We start from the raw sequence: 15,829 nt of genomic DNA on the forward strand, positions 1-15,829 counted from the left end.
GACATCAAATACCAACAAACAGCGCATGGGAACTTAAAACGCCAGTGAAATCAGTCAGCGCCCTGCAAAAAAGTCATGGACCGACTGCCCTGTGTGGAAGGAAAAAACACATTCATTCTTAGGCAGGTTAAACACATACCAAGTGTTAACATACACGGGAAAAGCAGTTTTACTCCGTGTATGCTACTTATAAAATAAATTAAAAAGTGGAAACAGAGAAGTTTTGTATGTGCTTCAAATTAACACAGAGCAGCAGTTCCATAAATGAACACTTCGCCACCTTTGTGGTGGTACGAGAGCAGCAACACAACATTACAAATAGAAACAGCTCAAAAGAGATTAAAAAAAAAAGGGAATTTAAACATTATTTTTCCCTTGCCCCACAATGCCGTTTAGTTTTGCGTGTCATAGCATCAGGAAATTTACAGAGCGTTTGCATGTCACATTCGCACAAAGGTTGAAAACAAGGCAGGTCAAAGTGGTAACGCCGTGAAAATTTAGGGTTTTCCTCAGGTAACTCTAGCTGCTCCTCGGCCTCCTCTTTAAAATAAACGCCATGACCATTGAGCACACACAGCAAGGGACAAGCAGGAGCAGAGCCAACAGCTGCTTCTTCCCTGCATCGTCTCCACTGAAATACAGGAATAAGCTACGTATCTGCTGCTTGACAGCAGTGCTGCGTGACCTCTTACCTTACCCGCAGCTTTTATGCCTCATAATTTAATCACCATATTCGAAAGGTAAAGTCTTTCAAAGCTTAGTTTTACTGCTCAACTTTAAGACGTTGTTTAATCTTCCCTGCAAGCGTATTTAAACGTTCTCGTTCCAGCTTCAATGTTTTACACGAACACAAAACAGAGCAAGAACGACAACTCGAAACCAAGAGAGCACCTAAAAATATACTGTGGGTAAGAGCGGAACCAACTGTCCCTGCGCTCCGCAAAGCCTAGAAATCCACGGGCAGAACGCTGGGCGGGAGCAGGGAGGGGAGGAGCAGGCCGGCTCCTTCCGAGGGCCGCCGCGCTCCTCCTCGCAGCGCCCGTCCTCCCCTCGCGCCGCCGGCCATCATCCTTTCACCACTGCTGCCAGCTGAAGTCGTCGTTGCTGCCGAAGACCAGGAAAAACCCGAGGATCGTGGCGAAGATGACCGTGTTCCCCGTGAGGACGAGCGCGCACGCGCCCCAGTAAATCTGCAAAAAAGGGAGACCGGGTTACACAGGCGGCGAACTCAGCGCGGGCGAGACGAGAGGCAACCGGCCCACAAGGCAACGTTTCAGCACTTCTTTTTGGCCATGTTTCTGCTGCTGGGCTTAGCTCTCCTCGCTGAAAGATTCCCCTTGGCCGGCTCCCACCGCACGCATCGTTAGTACCAGTCACACGAGTCGGCGCGTCTGAGTGTCACCCTCAGTAAAAGCAGTAAGTTACAGGGCAGAAAGGGACTGCAGGGGCCGCGGTGTTACTAACCAGCTCAGCTCTGGCAAACACTATAGGCAGCCCGAACGCGGAGACAACGATGCCCGTGGTGAGGAATATGGCCAGCTCCTTGCAGGCATTGCTCGCCGCGTCCGTGTCGTCCACTAACCTCCGTGCTATGCAGTACGGGATGGGAGAAAGGATGTAGAAAAACAGGACAAACAGCGGCCAGTACTGGCTGGAAAAGAGAGGGGAGAGTTCGAGTCAGCGCGGGTGGCTTCCTGCCCTCCAACACCAACGCCAGGCGTTTTCCCCACCCGGAACACACATTCGGGAAGCAGCGGGACACAAGCCCAGGCAAATCCTTAGCAAATCCTCAGTTTTCAGGATGACTGTGCAATGCTCCCCCTCCAAGTCATCGCTCAGGTACCCAGGTTTGTGAACCTGACTTTGGCTGCCTTCACGTCCACGGTGAGTTAACTCCCGGGTGACCTTTTGGCCATCCCACCCCCCCAGGAAAGGGGCTGTGAACCCCGGGGGGCGCCGGGGGCCGCGGAGCGCGCGCGTTACTTGTACTGCGGCAGGGCACATCCGAGCATCAGGAACATGAGCCCCACGGCTCCCCCGAAGGACAGGCTGATCAGGGCTGCCGCACAGCAAACGCAGCGCAGGAAAGAGAAAAAAAGGAGAACACAAACAGTTCAGCAACGCGCACAAAACACCGCGGCTTTTGGCCGCCAAACAAATGACAGAGCTTTGCCACGTGCCGAGGACCCAAGGCTCCAAGTAACCCCGGTTTTAGCAGGCAGCGAGGCGGTTAACACCCCGGAAAACTTCACTCCGTCAGGAAAAAAAAAGGGGGAAACGTCCCCAGAAGCGGCGCGGAAGGGGGGGCGCCCACGGAAAATGTCCGCCGGGGCCACAGGACGGGGAGGGAGGGGCACGACCGCGCGCCCCCCCCACCCCGGGTTGCCAAGGCGACCGCCCCGCGCGCCCCCCCCGGGTTGCCAAGGCGACCGCCCCGCGCGCCCCCCCCCCCCCGCGGCGCGCGCACCTTTGATCCCGGCCATGGCGCGTCCCGCGGAGCCGCCGCGCAGCCCGCGCGCCGGGAGGCGGAAGTGCGTGTGCGCGCAGGGAGCCGCTTCCGGGCGGCACCGCCTCGCGCGCGGCTCCTCGGAGCAATACGGCCCGTAACCGCCGCCCCCTCCCGTCGCCGCCTCTCCCCTTCCGGCGGGCAGCGGAAGAGGAGGCGTGTCCCCGCGCGGCGCTGTCATGGCGGCGGCGCGGGGCGGCCTGGCGCTGCTGCTGCTGCTGTCGCTGCTGGCGCCGGGCGCGGGCGCGGGGCGCGTGCTGCTGCGGGACGTGCGCGCGCTGACGCTGCGGCGGGGCCGCCTCACGGCGTCGCGGCGCGCGGCCGCCGTGCCGCAGCTGCAGTGCGCGGGCGGCGCGGCCGGCTGCGCCGCCGCCCCCGCCGTGGCGCAGTGCTACAATCGCGGCACGGACGGGCGCGACGTGCAGGTAGGCGGGAGCGCCAGGACGGGGCAGCCAGCTTCGAGGACAACCTGAAAAAACCGTCCCCGTTCATTTTGAACCTTTCCTGGGGTCCCTTTCCTGGGGCCTTTTGACTGACTCGTTGATAGCTAATGCATCGTTTCGTAGGATATTTGTGGAAGCAAGGGGTTGTTTCCGTCTCCCGAGGAGCAGGTGCTTCTCTGACTGATGTTTCTTTCGCTTTTGCAGTGGGAGTGCAAGGCAGACTTGGAAAGCAGCTACCGCTTTGGAGAGATCGAGGTGAGCTGCGAGGGCTACGACTACCCCGGCGATCCCTACATCCTGGAGGGATCCTGTGGATTGCTCTTCAGCCTGGAGCTGACCGAGGAGGGCGAGAGGAGGGCGAAGGGCTCCGCAGGCTTTGGCTCCGGCTACTACCAGCCCAGGAAGGATTCCCTGGATTCCGTCCCCGGGGTGGTTGTGGTGCTTGTTCTCCTGGCTCTGGCGTATGGAGTTTACAGGCTCTTCCTCAGCAACCAGCAGCCTCCGCAGAGCTTTGGTGACAGCTTCTCCGGGCCTTCCTGGCAGGGCCGGCAGGCGCCCCCTCCTCCTGGCTTTAAAGCCACCTTCACAGGTAGGGCCGCGAGGCCGGCGCGGGGCAAGGACCGGGAGGCTGGGAATAGTTTCTGTGGATTAATAGTGGAAAAATGAGAAGTTTAGCACGCACACCGAGAGCCACACATGGCAGAGTTGACAGCACTTTGAGTGCCTACTGTCAGTTTTTCCTCATGAGATTTTGCTGTGGTGGTGGTACTTCTGAAACAGAAAATGAAGAGGCAAACTAATCTGGGGCCAACTCAAAATTGTTATGATACTTCTGGCATTTAGTATCTTATTTCCAGTTTTACCAGCAGAGCAAAAGTGCTCAGTCAGGACAAGCAATTTAGTCCACCTGCTGCTGTTACCCTTCAGTTGGCTTCCTTTTAAATCTCCTTAGCAAGTGGAATGTGTTCTGTGGAGCTTGTTCAGCCAGCGGAGCCTCGTTGTGCTCCACTTTGTGGTTTAACGTGATCCTCAGTGCTTATTCTGGGCTTTTCCATGAAAGATGACTCTGTTTTCTGTGTCAGTGCTCGGTCACGATGCTCTTGAATAAAAGATTTGGTTCATCTCACTAGCTAACGTAGCTTTTCCAGTAAATTAAGTGCTATATTTTTATTTGCAAAGCAGCATAGCTTTGTGGGTATGTCATCACTGTGATAGCTGCCTTTCTTCCAATGCATTGGAAATGGAATCCATTATCAAATCCAATGTAGGCTTAAAACTTAAATGAGAATTTCTGTAGTCTGTGGCTTCAACCAACGCATACCAGTTTAAAGAAGAGAAATTGGGCCACATACAACTCGATGGCATATGAAATCTCTGGGCTCCTTAATTATTTCAGTCTTTGTCTTTTGTACTTTGTTAGGACTTATGTTAAAGCTTTAGCTTAGTTGTGTTAGGGCTGTTTATGTTTAGCAAACATGAGGGCTGCAAGGTAGTTTTTAACATAGAGCAGCTCTCTTTTGTTGCTAGTGGGATTTTTTGCATATGTGTTTGATGCTTCTTAACATCTTTCCCATTAGGCTTTATCTGTAGCCTACTGAAATTAGCAGGAATTTGGTGCCTGATTTCCCATTAATGAGTCAGAGTGGGTCCTGTTGCAGTAGCTGGTGTGACAGTTAATTGCCATTAACTGACATGTTTCCTCTTTTCCCCTCGACTTAAGAACCTGACAGCTTTGGGACTCCTTTCAATCATGGAACCAGTTCAGGACCGGGATTTTGGACTGGATTAGGAGCAGGAGGCTTGCTGGGCTACTTGGCTGGTAGTCATAGGTAAGATATAAGGTTCCACTCCCGCTTTAAGCTCAAGGTTCTTTGCTGTTTTTTTCTTTTTTTTTCTTTTGACGTGTCATTCAGGCTATAAAATCCTATCACAAGAGCAGTTTTGGACAGCAGTCTGTAGCTCCAGCAGTGAAGCGATTTCTTCTAACTTCTTTCTGGCAGAGGAATTGAGGGCACTAAAGTCCCTCTCTGCTCCAGGGACTCTGTAGAGCCCAAGCAGTTTGTGCTGTTTATCTAATAAATGTCTCTGTCAGTTCTCTTTCTGTAAGCACGTAGTGATATAACTGGTTATATAAAGCCCCGTTTTCTTTACATTGAAGGTGTGGGAGTGGGAGAGACTGCATGGGCAGAGCGTTTTGAAGCATCTGCCTGCTTTGTAAGGCAGTGTGGTCAAGAAGCCTGGGCAGGATTGCCTGTCTTTTAAGGAGAGAACGCTTCGGAGAAGAGAGAATCTCTGAAGAATAAAGAAAAAAAAGTGTCCAGCAGGCAGTTTTTAATGCTGCGTAATGTGAGGTGAGTTAGTGTTGTGGGAGGTCGCTGACGATCCCCTCCTGTGACTCTCTCTCGCCAGAGCGCAGCCGCAGTCGCCGTATTTCGGCACCTGGGCCCACCACGGGGCTGCGCCGCCCGCGTGCGGGCAGCCGAGCGGTTCCACGGGGGCCGGCGGCGCGGGAACGAGAACTGCTTCTGGTAAGGCACGAGGGGCTCGCGGGTACTGCTGCCCTTCGTGTGTGCTTCACTCCATTCTCTTGCCACCTTGAGCTTTTTAAAATATTGTTTTCTTTTTCCCTTTTACAACAAGACTGGTTGAATTGAACTTTTTTTTTCTCCTTTGCAGGCTTTGGTGGCACAAAACGAAGATGAAACCCCTGATGTTGTTGCATCTCAGCAATGAAACGTGACTTCCTTGGTGTGTGCTAGCACCTTTTTATAGCAGCAGGCTCTGGGGGGTGGATATAAGGTGTGAAAGACTGGGCAAATCATTCCTTTTCCCCTGTGGCAATGCAGGCCCTTCAGGGCATTGCAGGTACTGGAACATCCACTATTTCAAGAAAACAACTTCTCATAAGATACAAAATAACCACTTCCAAGTTGGAGGGATGATGCGGTTGCCTGTGTTGACTAACGGTGTCATGGATAACCTCACCCGCTTTTCACAGCAAGTAGCTTAGTCATATACCCTGGGCTAATCATCATTTAATCCAGAGTTCCAGTGTATTTGGGCAGTTTTCTGATTTATTTTCCTTTGTGATCCAGCGCTTGGAAGGCGCTCTTATGTAATCCGCCTGATTCCCAAGGGCCGCCACCTCCTTTGGCTTGTCCTGGTAAAATTAAGCACACGTGCGTGTGTGGCCTAGACCACCTTCTAGAAGGAGAGAGAGGTCTCCTAAGGCAAGGTGATTATAGGCACTTTATCCCCGTGTGAAAACCCGAGGTTTTGGGGTTTTGTTTAACTGTGAATGTTAGCAACGTTGTGAAAGCTTCGGGTATGAACTGGCTTGTCCCTCTTGTATCCTGTTTGTTTTTTCCTGCAAGAGCCACTTACCCAGATCAGGGTAAAAGCAAAGGTGCAAATGGAAAGGGAGAATCCTTCCTCCAAAGCTGGTAGTATCCCTACCATGTAGCAGGCCCTAAGCCTGAGCAAAGGAACCCAGTGTCTAATGAGACACAAACCTCTGAGTTTGCCTTTAATTTTGTTATTTAAGTGTTGTCAAAGAGTGAATGGGAGCCTTTCGGTATGAGAGGGGCTCACCTCGCAGTGGGGGAAGTGAAGAAAGTAAATGGTAATTTACTTGTGTAGCTTCTGTGTGTAAGTGTATTCAGGCCAAAACTAGTTGCAATAACTGAACCAGCTAATTAATTATGAAATTGTTATTTTGTTGTTTTTTTTTTACTGCCTAACTGTTTCAGTAAGTTTAGACCTGGATCTAATATTACGGTGAGGTGTAAAGTGTTGCGGGTAATGTTTTCACCTGTACTTACACCTCCTGCATTGAACCTGTTGTGGTGCCCAAACCTGATGACTCTGTGGCCTCTGGATGCTGCTGATAGGAGCTGATAGACCCCCCCCCCAAAAAAAAGTGTTTTTAACACTACTAGGAAGGGTGTTAGTCACCTTCCTCCGTGCTCGTGGGTGCAAGGTGAATCACCCCCTACTTCTCTGGGACAATCTGTTTGTTTCGCTTAAGTGCAGCTACAGCCAAAACATGTTGTCACGCTTCCTCCCTTGCCTGCTGGAAAGGCAAACAAAAAACAAATTCAGGAAAATGCAGATTCTCCCTTTGTCCTCGAGGGGATGTGGCCGGGAGGAACAAGCATCGGAGAGGAATCACCGAAATCCCAGGCACAGGGCGGCGAGGCGGGATGGCCCGCGCCTCCGGAAGCCAAAACCGCGGTGTTTGCGGCCGGGGGTTGTCCCCTCGATGCCAGCTGCATGTTTTGCATGGCTCCTTAGGGAAGCGGGCTCATGATTTTGCTCGTCGCGTTTCCGCATTATTTGTCAAGCAGTGATTCTAGCAGAGAAATAGCTCCGTTTATTTAAAAAAAAAAAAAAAAAGGGAAAGGAAAAGTCTAATTTTCACCCTTTTCCGAAGGAAAAAAAAAAAAAAGAAAAAGAAAACCCTCCCGCCTCCCCCCTGAGGTGACCCGGCCGCCATCACCCCGGGGCCCGCGCGTCACCTTCCCCCCGCCCCACGTGACAGCCCTGGCGGTGGGCGTGGCCAGCCGGGCGGTGGGCGGGGCGCCGCGGCGGTGGGCGGGGCCGGGGCGGGGCGGCGCCGCCGCTGCGCGCTGTGTGCTGGAATGCGCGGCGCCTCCCGCCGCGCCGCCGCCGCCGCCCGCCCCCCCGCGCGCCGCCCGCCGCCGCCGCCCCGCGCGCGCCGCGGCCCTCCCCCCCCGGCGCCGCAGCCGCCGCCGCGCGCCCGGTGAGTGCGGGGGGGCGGGCGGGGGCGGCGGCGGGAAGCGCGGGGCGCGCGGCGGCGGGGGGGGGGCGGAGGGGGGTGCCGCGGCGGGCCGGGCCGCGCCGCCCGCGCGAGAGGCGCTGTCCAGGGCTGATCTGCGCGCGCGGCGCCGGCCCGGGGGGGATCAGCACCACGGCTAAGGGGTGACCTTGCGGGCGCGCGGGGCCGGCGCTGCCGGGCGCGGAGCGGGGCGGAGGGGAGGGGAGGGCGCCGCTTTGTGTGGGCAGAGGCAGAAAATGGCCGCGTGCCGGCGCGGCGCGGCGGGCAGGGCGGCGGCGGCCCCGCGCTCACGGCCCCGCGCCGCCCCGCAGCGCCGCCATGGCCACGCAGGTGCTGGCGCAGCCCGGCCTCTTCGGCATGGCCCCCGGCGGCGGCGGCGACGTCGCCTACGAGCTGCACGAGCTGTCCAAGGCGGAGCTGGCGGCGCCGCAGCTCGTCCTGCTGGCCAACGTGGCCCTCACCGGCGACGCGGGCGGCGGCCCCGGCGACGAGGCGGCGGGCGAGGAGCGGCAGATGGCCGAGCTCACCACGGTGCGCGACGGCGGCTTCTCCGACAGCGACGGCGACGAGGCGCCCGGCGAGGCCGCGGGGCCCCCCGCGCTGCCGCCCGCCGCGGACGCGGGGCCGCCCGGCGCGGGCCTGGAGGCGCCCGGCACGCCGGAGAGCGCCGAGGAGCGGGGCCGCGGCGGCAAGAGCAAGCCGTTCCGCTGCAAGCCCTGCCAGTACGAGGCCGAGTGCGAGGAGCAGTTCGTGCACCACATCCGCGTGCACAGCGCCAAGAAGTTCTTCGTGGAGGAGAGCGCCGAGAAGCAGGCGCAGGCCAAGGAGGCCGAGGCCGCCGCCGCCGAGGAGGTCGACTTCTCCAAGGGCCCCATCCGCTGCGACCGCTGCGGCTACAACACCAACAGGTACGACCACTACCTGGCCCACCTGAAGCACCACAACAAGGCGGGCGAGAACGAGCGCGTCTACAAGTGCACCATCTGCACCTACACCACCGTCAGCGAGTACCACTGGAAGAAGCACCTGCGGAACCACTTCCCCAGGAAGGTCTACACGTGCTCGCAGTGCTCCTACTTCTCGGACAGGAAGAACAACTACATCCAGCACATCCGCACGCACACGGGTAGGCCCTTCCCCTGCGCGCGCTGCGTGGCGGGAACGCGTCCCTCGCAGCCGTGGCCAACGCGAGCAGGGGGGCCTGGGCCCGGTGTCCCGTCTCCAGCCTAACGCAGGTGCCAGGAAACACCCGGGGTCCCTCTGGATGCCGGTGGAGCTCCATGGGGCTCCCTAGTGGCCAGCGGGACCCCGCTGGGGCTAGGTGAGAGCGGCAGCACCCAGCGGCGCCGGCGCTTCCCCGTGGGAATCCGTAGGTGTTTCCAGCTGGCAGGAGCTGGTCCCGTTTTTGTTTTCCCCCCACGTTTTGTTTTCTACATCAGTGAACCGTGTTAAAAGAACCCAAGCGTTCTAGGCCATGCAGAGCGTGATCCGGTTCCTCTTTTCTCCTTTAAAAACAGTGGAGAAGCGTCAGCTGCTGCTTCTTTGGCTGGCTGTGTCTTGAGTTGCTCTGACCAAAACAAAGTGACCCTTTATGAGATTGCAGCCCTTTTTAGTCCTCCTCGGGTAGCTGCTCCCCTCGATAGCTCTCGATTAGGCAGAAACCCCCTTGCTGATCTAAAGGTTAGTAAAGCAGCAAGGAAAGCTCCTTCCAGCACTTCTTGCTCGATCGAAATCCTTTAAAATCTGTCAATAGCCTCATTTGGGAAGGCGCCTCCTTTCCAGTAACACCGATTTTGTGGGGAAGGGTGTTGGGGCGAAAGGAAGGAGTAGCTGAGGAACAAATGAGCTACTGCTGGGCTGAACAGTCCCTGCTGGGGCTAGTGCAGAGCTGTTTTGCCTTAAAAATATCCCAGCAGGTATTTAGTGGTCAAAAGTTTTTGTAGGCAGTTAACGTAGCAGTAATGGAATTAAAAAGAAAGTGTCCTGTGGAAAGTTTTTATTTTTTTATTTATTTTTTTTTCCTCTTCTGCTGGTGTGTTTGCTTATAATGAGCTTGTAAAATTACAATGAAAATCCTGGGGGGAGCAGCGTTTCATAAAGCCGCCTTCACAGGAGATACTGGGATACCAGGAGGAACCAGGAGATTCCAACCGGAGATACCGGGACCTTTGGCCACATATTTTCGGCTCGTAAAGGCACTTGGAGACAAAAGCCCCCCCTGCGCTCAGTGTGGGGCACCGAGGCCCCTTCCAGCTGCCCAGGGGGCCGCGGCCGAACGTCCCCTGAGCTGCCGTTGTGCTGGAGGGCACTGGGATGGGGTGGGATGGGAGGACGAGGGCAGAATTAGGCGCGTGACGGAGGCCCGGCCACCTTGGGGAGCTCCCTGCTTCGCTCCTGCCCCTCTCCCTTCCCTCTCTCCGTGTAGCCGCAGGAGACTCCGGGGCTGTTTCTGCAGCAACAGCAGCGGCGGAGACGAGGCCGCCCGGAGCTCTCAGCCGTGCCAGCGGTTGGGGTAAACACCCCTGGGACTTATCTGGACCTGCCCAACAGCTGCTAATCCTCCACCCGCTGCCTTTAGCTGGGGCTTGTCTTCACTTGAAGCAGGTTTCCAGCGTCGTCGTCCCGGCGGTTACCAGCTTCCCCCTGGAAAGCCGCGCCGCGACAGGGCGGGCTGGGCGCAGCCCCCGGCCGCGGGGTCGGCGCCGCTCCGCTCACGGCCGTGCTCTGTGTCCCGCAGGAGAGCGGCCCTACCAGTGCGCCGTGTGCCCCTACTCCAGCTCGCAGAAGACCCACCTGACGCGCCACATGCGCACGCACTCAGGTGGGTTCCGCGCGGCACCGGCGCCGCGGGTCTCCCGGCGCGGGCGGCTGCTGCGCCACGCGGTTTGCCTCACTTTTAGCCTCGCTTTTCCCTCGGGGAGGAGAGGCCGAGGGAGCGCTGAGCGCTGCCGGATGCGAGCAGCAGCGGAGGAGCCTCCCGCGCTTTCCCTCGGCTTTCCGAGGTGTTTCCTGAGGTTCGGAGGCGGCCCGGGGCCTCGGCCCGTGCTCCGGTGCAGGTGCAGCGCTGGGCCCTCCTGCCTGCTCTGACCCGCTGCGAGCGGGGGACGCGGGGAGAGCCCTGAGCAGCTGCGAGTCTCCCCCGGCTCCGCTGCAGACCCGGCTCCCCCAGAGCCTCCGAGGAAACCCCGGGAGCTTTTGCTCAGTGTTATTTACTTTGTGTCGTTTTTGCTAGTGTCCAGATTGCCCAAACCTAGGTGAATTCCTGCTGCTAGCAGGCAATGGTGAAAACCTCCCAAATAGCAATTGTTTCCGTTTCAATAGTTGAGGCTTTTAATTGAAATCAGAAGATAGTTTTAATGGTTGTGGAGTGGGGTTTGGACCCATTAAAAACAGCCAGCTCTGAAGTGACTTCCCAGGGTTTGGGTTCAAGAACTTCCCATGGAAACATTCAGCCTCCAGAACTGGGAGCTGCTTTGGGGCTGATGCTGGGCTCACTCCCAGCGACCGGGAGCTCATCCGTGGCGCGCACATTCCCAGGGTGCGGAACCTGCTCTGGTGCAGCCCCCTCGGGGTCAGGCTCGCAGAAGAAGCAGGAAAAAGGAGGGAAGAGAGGGCCGAGATGGCGGGAGCCCGGCGTAAGCCCGCGCCGTTTCGGGAGCAGCGCGATGCCCCGCGAGCGGCCGCGCTCGGCTTGCCCGGAGCCGGCTCCCGCACCTGAAGGGAGCTCGGCGAGCCCGGGTGTCGCAAGGGGAGCTCACCCCAGCGGCCGGGGTTTGCCACGTGCCTTGTGGGTTTTCTCGCTGGCTGATTTTCCCTCGGTTCCTCTCGCTGCAAACGGGAGGTGTGCTAACCCCGGGTAAAGCTGGGCCGTTGTGAAGCACGCGCGCGCGCGTGTGTGTGTGTGTGTGTGTGTGAAACTGCTATTTATCGAATGTTAATTTCCGTTTTTCTACAATGCATTCAATGGACCAGTTGGGTATGGATCCCATTTGCTAATATTACTGTAGCGAGATGCCGGCGGTACGTATGCACAGCCAGACCCCGTGGCGTTGTTCCCGCGTGTCTGGTTGCGGATCCCCTCCCTCCCAGCCCTCGCCCCTTCTCTTTTTTTCTTTCTTTTTTTTTGGCACATTTTCGTTGTGTCTCGTGAACGTGTTTGTGATTTGTGGACTCCTCATTTTGATTCTGTTTAATTTTAAAGGCGCATGGAGAAGTTTCCCCTTCCTCTTCCTTTCCGTGTATTTGCTTCCCCCTCTCTCTGTGTCCATATTCCCGGGAAGCAGTTATTTTTCCCCCGCTCTGTGCTTGGTAATCACCACCTTTCCCCCCTCCCCGGCTCCTTCCCCAGGTGAGAAGCCTTTCAAGTGCGACCAGTGCAGCTACGTGGCCTCCAACCAGCACGAGGTGACTCGTCACGCGCGGCAGGTCCACAACGGGCCCAAGCCGCTCACCTGCCCGCACTGCGACTACAAAACCGCCGACCGCAGCAACTTCAAGAAGCACGTGGAGCTCCACGTCAACCCCCGCCAGTTCCTCTGCCCCGTGTGCGACTACGCCGCCTCCAAGAAGTGCAACCTGCAGTACCACATCAAGTCCAGGCATCCCGACTGCTCGGACATCACCATGGATGTCTCCAAAGTGAAACTACGGACTAAAAAGAGCGAAGCCGACTTCTCCGAGAGCCTCAGTGACAAAGCGGAGAAGGAGCAGGCGAAGGGGGATTCGGCGGCAAAGAAAACTGAGAAAACAGTGAAAGTGGAGAAAAAGGAGAACTTGGCGAAGGAGAAGAAGCCAACGAGCAGTGTTTGTGTAGGCCAGGTGACAACCCGGAGTCGGAAATCGGCTTCGGAGAACAAGGAAGTGGACATTAAAACTGAGAGAAGTACTGAGAAACCGTGTAAAGCAAAGAAGAGCAAAAGAAAGGCAGAGGCTGAAGCAGCTTCCTCAAAGGACGAGCCTGCAAATGACACCCCAGCAGTAATGAAAAAGAAAAAGAAAGTGGAAACTAAGCCCAGAGACTGCCAGGAAGCTCCCAAGAGTGACGTCGTAGCGGAGGAGGAGCCAAGGAAGCAAAACTCATGCCCTAAGAAGAACAGAAAAAAGAAAGCTCTGAAGAGCAAGCACGGCAAGAAAAGCAGCAAACCCGACGCGGAGGCGCTCGAGGAGGAGCAGAGCCGCATGGAGGGTCCCGCTGCCTCCGCGGAGGATGCGCGCGGGGAGCCTGACGGCCCCCAGGGCAGCAGCCGGGAGCAGGAGCTGGAGCTGGAACAAGAGCGGGAGCAGGAGCTGGAACAGAAGCTGGAACAGGAGCTGGAACAGGAGCTGGAACAGGAGCCAGCGGTGGCTGCGCCGGGTGGCACTAGCGGCCCTGCTGCGCTGGTTCAGAGCGGCGACGCTGGCGGCGGCCGCGAGCGGGACCCCGCGCAGCTCCGCCTGGCGCCCTGCGAGCCGGACACGGCGGCCGAGGAGGAGGGAGACCAAGAGGCACCCGCGGCAGCAGGAGAGGGAAAAGACACTGTCGGCGGAGGAGAGGAGGAGAGGGAGGCTGGGGAAGGGCGAGGCACGCACGCCGAGGAAGCCTCCGGCGCGGCGTCCCCTGCGCAGGGCCCGGACTCACCCATGGACGCGGAGGGGACGGAGCGGGAGGCCGCGCGGGCGGCGGGGCCCGTGGGCGACGCGGGCGCCGTGGACGCCATGGCCGCGGCGCAGCCCCCCGCGCCGGGCTTGCCGTGCGCCGGCCGCACGGCCACGAGCGACTCGCAGGAGGTGGACGAGGACGAGGGCATCCACAGCCACGAGGGCAGCGACATCAGCGACAACATCTCGGAGGGCAGCGACGACTCGGGCCTGAACGGCGCCCGCTCCGCGCCCGAGGACGCGGGGGCCAAGGCGGGAGCCGGCGGCGCCGGCGAGAGCTTCGTGTGCATCTTCTGTGACCGCTGCTTCGGGAAGGAGGGCGAGTACAGCAAGCACCTCAACCGGCACCTCGTCAACGTCTACTACCTGGAGAAGGCCACCAAGGGGCAGGAGTAGCGGCGGCCGCGGCCCGGGGCGCATTCATCGCCTTCTGTAAGGTCTTATACATGCAGCTCATGTACGGATACTGTAGATTGTTCTTTTTTTTTTTTTTAAAGCACGATTTGCTTTAATTAGTGTCTGCCTTTTTTTTTTTTTTTTTTTTTTTCCTGAGTTAAAAGTATTTTTTGCCAGCTTTGTGCGTAACGGTGAACTCGGCTGTTGGATCTCTGTGTCAGAGGAGGCAGGTGGGCTGAGCGAGGCTCTGTCCTGGGAGGTCAGGGCAAGCTTCTGGCCCCTTAACTTGCACAGTTATAAATTTTATAGTTTATAAATTGAGCTTTAGGGACCCGGCTGCGGCTACCCGTGCGGTGCCACTGAGGTAGTTGCTTTATGTCCCAGCAGCCAGTTCTTCCTCTTTCTTCCCCTTTTAGTTCTTTTTGTGTCTTCATGTTTGGAGTGTTAAACTCCTCGAAGTTTTTGGTTTTGTTTTCCTACCGGGAAGAGAGTTTCTATTGCATAAAAGAGCACTTTGTGAAACAAATCAAAGTTGGCTAGCAATGAACGTGACTGTTTCAGGTAATTATAATTGTGAACGTACATTTCAGACCCCCTAAGCACGGACGCTGAGCCAAAACCTGGGGGCAGACCTTCCAACTTTTGACTGGAGAACCTCTATCTTGATTCGTATCTTAATAACTATGATGTACAATTGGCTTCGTTGTGGGGGAGCAAGTTTGCTATTTTTTTATTTTCTCTCTTTTTTTTTTTTTGATTGTGCTTTAAGGGCTTAAAATATTGCACATTATGTTTTTGATTTTTACCTATGCAGTTTAATCCTGTAGGACTAGCGCTTGTGCAGTACGTGTACACTTTATATATGCATGTATGTTGGGTTTTGTTTGTGTAAGCTCTGCTTTTATTTGGAGACATTGAGATCTGTTGCTTACCATGGGCCAGTTTTCTGTGATACTCTTTCCTTGTTTTCTTATTTTCTGGGCTATTTTTAGCTGTGCATGAAAGTGCTGAAATTCTGAACTGTTTGGTTGTGTATTTTTGACTAGCTTTAAAATTGTATAGTTCTTGCGTAAAAGTTACCAATGCAAGTTCAAAACACTATTTTGAATTGTAGTCTGACATTTTCCTAGGTTTTCATTCCATGGAAATGTCACTTGTGATCTTTTTTTTTTTTTTAAATATGTATACAGAATATTAATGATAATTTATAATTTGGGGTCATCCAAAAGCAAAACGCTTGCTCTCATGGGAATGGTCTGCAGATTCTGCAAGGCTAGATGATTTCTTTCCCCTTTCCATTTCAGTGGTGGACAGCAGCCACACTTCATGAGCTTAAAAAACAAAACAAAAAGAGTGGTAGCACTGATGTAAGTCAGTCTGGCCCATCGATACCTAACACCTCGCGCACAGAAAAAAACAGAGAAAAAAATAAAGAAAAAGGTAAAGCAACCAGTAAGCAACAAACCTGGCATTGAGAACTGCAGGATTTCCTGCTCCTTTTTCATCCACGTTGCCCGGGATCGTCCCGCTTCCCTGCGGCCGGGTAAGCGGCCGGAGCAGGAGCCGGGCGCTGGATCCGCTCTGCAGGCGCTGGCGCCGCCTCGGCCCCGGTGCCCAGGGAGCAGCAGCCTCTTCTCCTCCTGCCCGCGGGAGCCGCTGCTGATCGGAGGCCAAAGATGCGGGAGGGAGAGGTCCCCCCGCGCGCTTGTGTCGCCTGAGACCTTTCCTTGTGCCCGGATGGAGCGTCCGATCCCTACCGTGGCTGCGACAATCATCGAAGATCGAGTTGCAACTCTATTTATGTTGAACATTAAGAAAACAAATCTAGCTTGAACTGGTTTTCTTTTTTTTTTTTTCTTCCCTAAACAGCCAGTTGTCATGTTCGTAGATGTATTCTTTTTTTTCCTCTTGATCACAGCAGGCTTCCTCTATATGCGGCGCTGTTGATGCCGTGGACGCTGGGAATTCCAGCGCTGTGCAGAGGATTCATAGCTCCTTCCATGTCCTTGCAAAAAGCCTTTTACCATCTTGCGAGAGACTGCAGAGACT

At 56.1% G+C, this 15,829-nt stretch overlaps 3 protein-coding genes across 3 annotated transcripts; 2 read left to right on the plus strand and 1 right to left on the minus strand.

Annotated features, from left to right (window-relative positions):
- Positions 1-1,057: 1,057 nt before the first annotated feature.
- On the minus strand, positions 1,058-2,539 carry LEPROTL1 (leptin receptor overlapping transcript like 1). Its single transcript, XM_088531552.1, has 4 exons — positions 2,468-2,539; positions 1,984-2,059; positions 1,465-1,651; positions 1,058-1,190 (listed from the first exon to the last, which is right to left on the minus strand). The coding sequence occupies exons 1-4, from the start codon at positions 2,481-2,483 to the stop codon at positions 1,074-1,076; spliced, it is 396 nt and encodes a 131-aa protein (XP_088387678.1). The 5' UTR covers positions 2,484-2,539; the 3' UTR covers positions 1,058-1,073.
- A 146-nt stretch (positions 2,540-2,685) lies between these two features.
- Positions 2,686-5,700, plus strand: SARAF (store-operated calcium entry associated regulatory factor). Its single transcript, XM_088531518.1, has 5 exons — positions 2,686-2,931; positions 3,154-3,538; positions 4,670-4,778; positions 5,359-5,477; positions 5,626-5,700. Exons 1-5 carry the CDS (start codon positions 2,686-2,688, stop codon positions 5,649-5,651), a joined length of 885 nt encoding a protein of 294 aa, XP_088387644.1. The 3' UTR covers positions 5,652-5,700.
- Positions 5,701-8,065: 2,365 nt separating this feature from the next.
- On the plus strand, positions 8,066-13,792 carry REST (RE1 silencing transcription factor). The gene is made up of 4 exons (XM_088531519.1): positions 8,066-8,873; positions 10,485-10,568; positions 12,096-12,996; positions 13,111-13,792. The coding sequence occupies exons 1-4, from the start codon at positions 8,066-8,068 to the stop codon at positions 13,778-13,780; spliced, it is 2,463 nt and encodes an 820-aa protein (XP_088387645.1). The 3' UTR covers positions 13,781-13,792.
- Positions 13,793-15,829: the final 2,037 nt, after the last annotated feature.

Source organism: Tinamus guttatus, unplaced genomic scaffold (assembly GCF_059628265.1).
Source record: "Tinamus guttatus ecotype Peru unplaced genomic scaffold, ASM5962826v1 Tinamus_guttatus_pri_ptg000423l, whole genome shotgun sequence".
Lineage (NCBI taxonomy): Eukaryota > Metazoa > Chordata > Aves > Tinamiformes > Tinamidae > Tinamus > Tinamus guttatus.

What these genes read in the sequence shown, in the direction of transcription:
- LEPROTL1 (XM_088531552.1), bottom strand. An exon ending in TGTGCCCTGCCGCAGTACAA is followed by an intron (nt 1,652 to 1,983) that starts GTAACGCGCGCG and finishes TCTCTTTTCCAG; the next exon opens with CCAGTACTGGCCGCTGTTTG. An exon ending in TGTTTGCCAGAGCTGAGCTG is followed by an intron (nt 1,191 to 1,464) that starts GTTAGTAACACC and finishes CCTTTTTTGCAG; the next exon opens with ATTTACTGGGGCGCGTGCGC.
- SARAF (XM_088531518.1), top strand. Translation starts at nt 2,686, where the DNA reads ATGGCGGCGGCGCGGGGCGGCCTGGCGCTGCTGCTGCTGCTGTCGCTG. An exon ending in CGGACGGGCGCGACGTGCAG is followed by an intron (nt 2,932 to 3,153) that starts GTAGGCGGGAGC and finishes TCGCTTTTGCAG; the next exon opens with TGGGAGTGCAAGGCAGACTT. An exon ending in CTTTAAAGCCACCTTCACAG is followed by an intron (nt 3,539 to 4,669) that starts GTAGGGCCGCGA and finishes CCTCGACTTAAG; the next exon opens with AACCTGACAGCTTTGGGACT.
- REST (XM_088531519.1), top strand. Translation starts at nt 8,066, where the DNA reads ATGGCCACGCAGGTGCTGGCGCAGCCCGGCCTCTTCGGCATGGCCCCC. An exon ending in GCACATCCGCACGCACACGG is followed by an intron (nt 8,874 to 10,484) that starts GTAGGCCCTTCC and finishes TGTGTCCCGCAG; the next exon opens with GAGAGCGGCCCTACCAGTGC. An exon ending in CCCCAGGGCAGCAGCCGGGA is followed by an intron (nt 12,997 to 13,110) that starts GCAGGAGCTGGA and finishes GGGTGGCACTAG; the next exon opens with CGGCCCTGCTGCGCTGGTTC.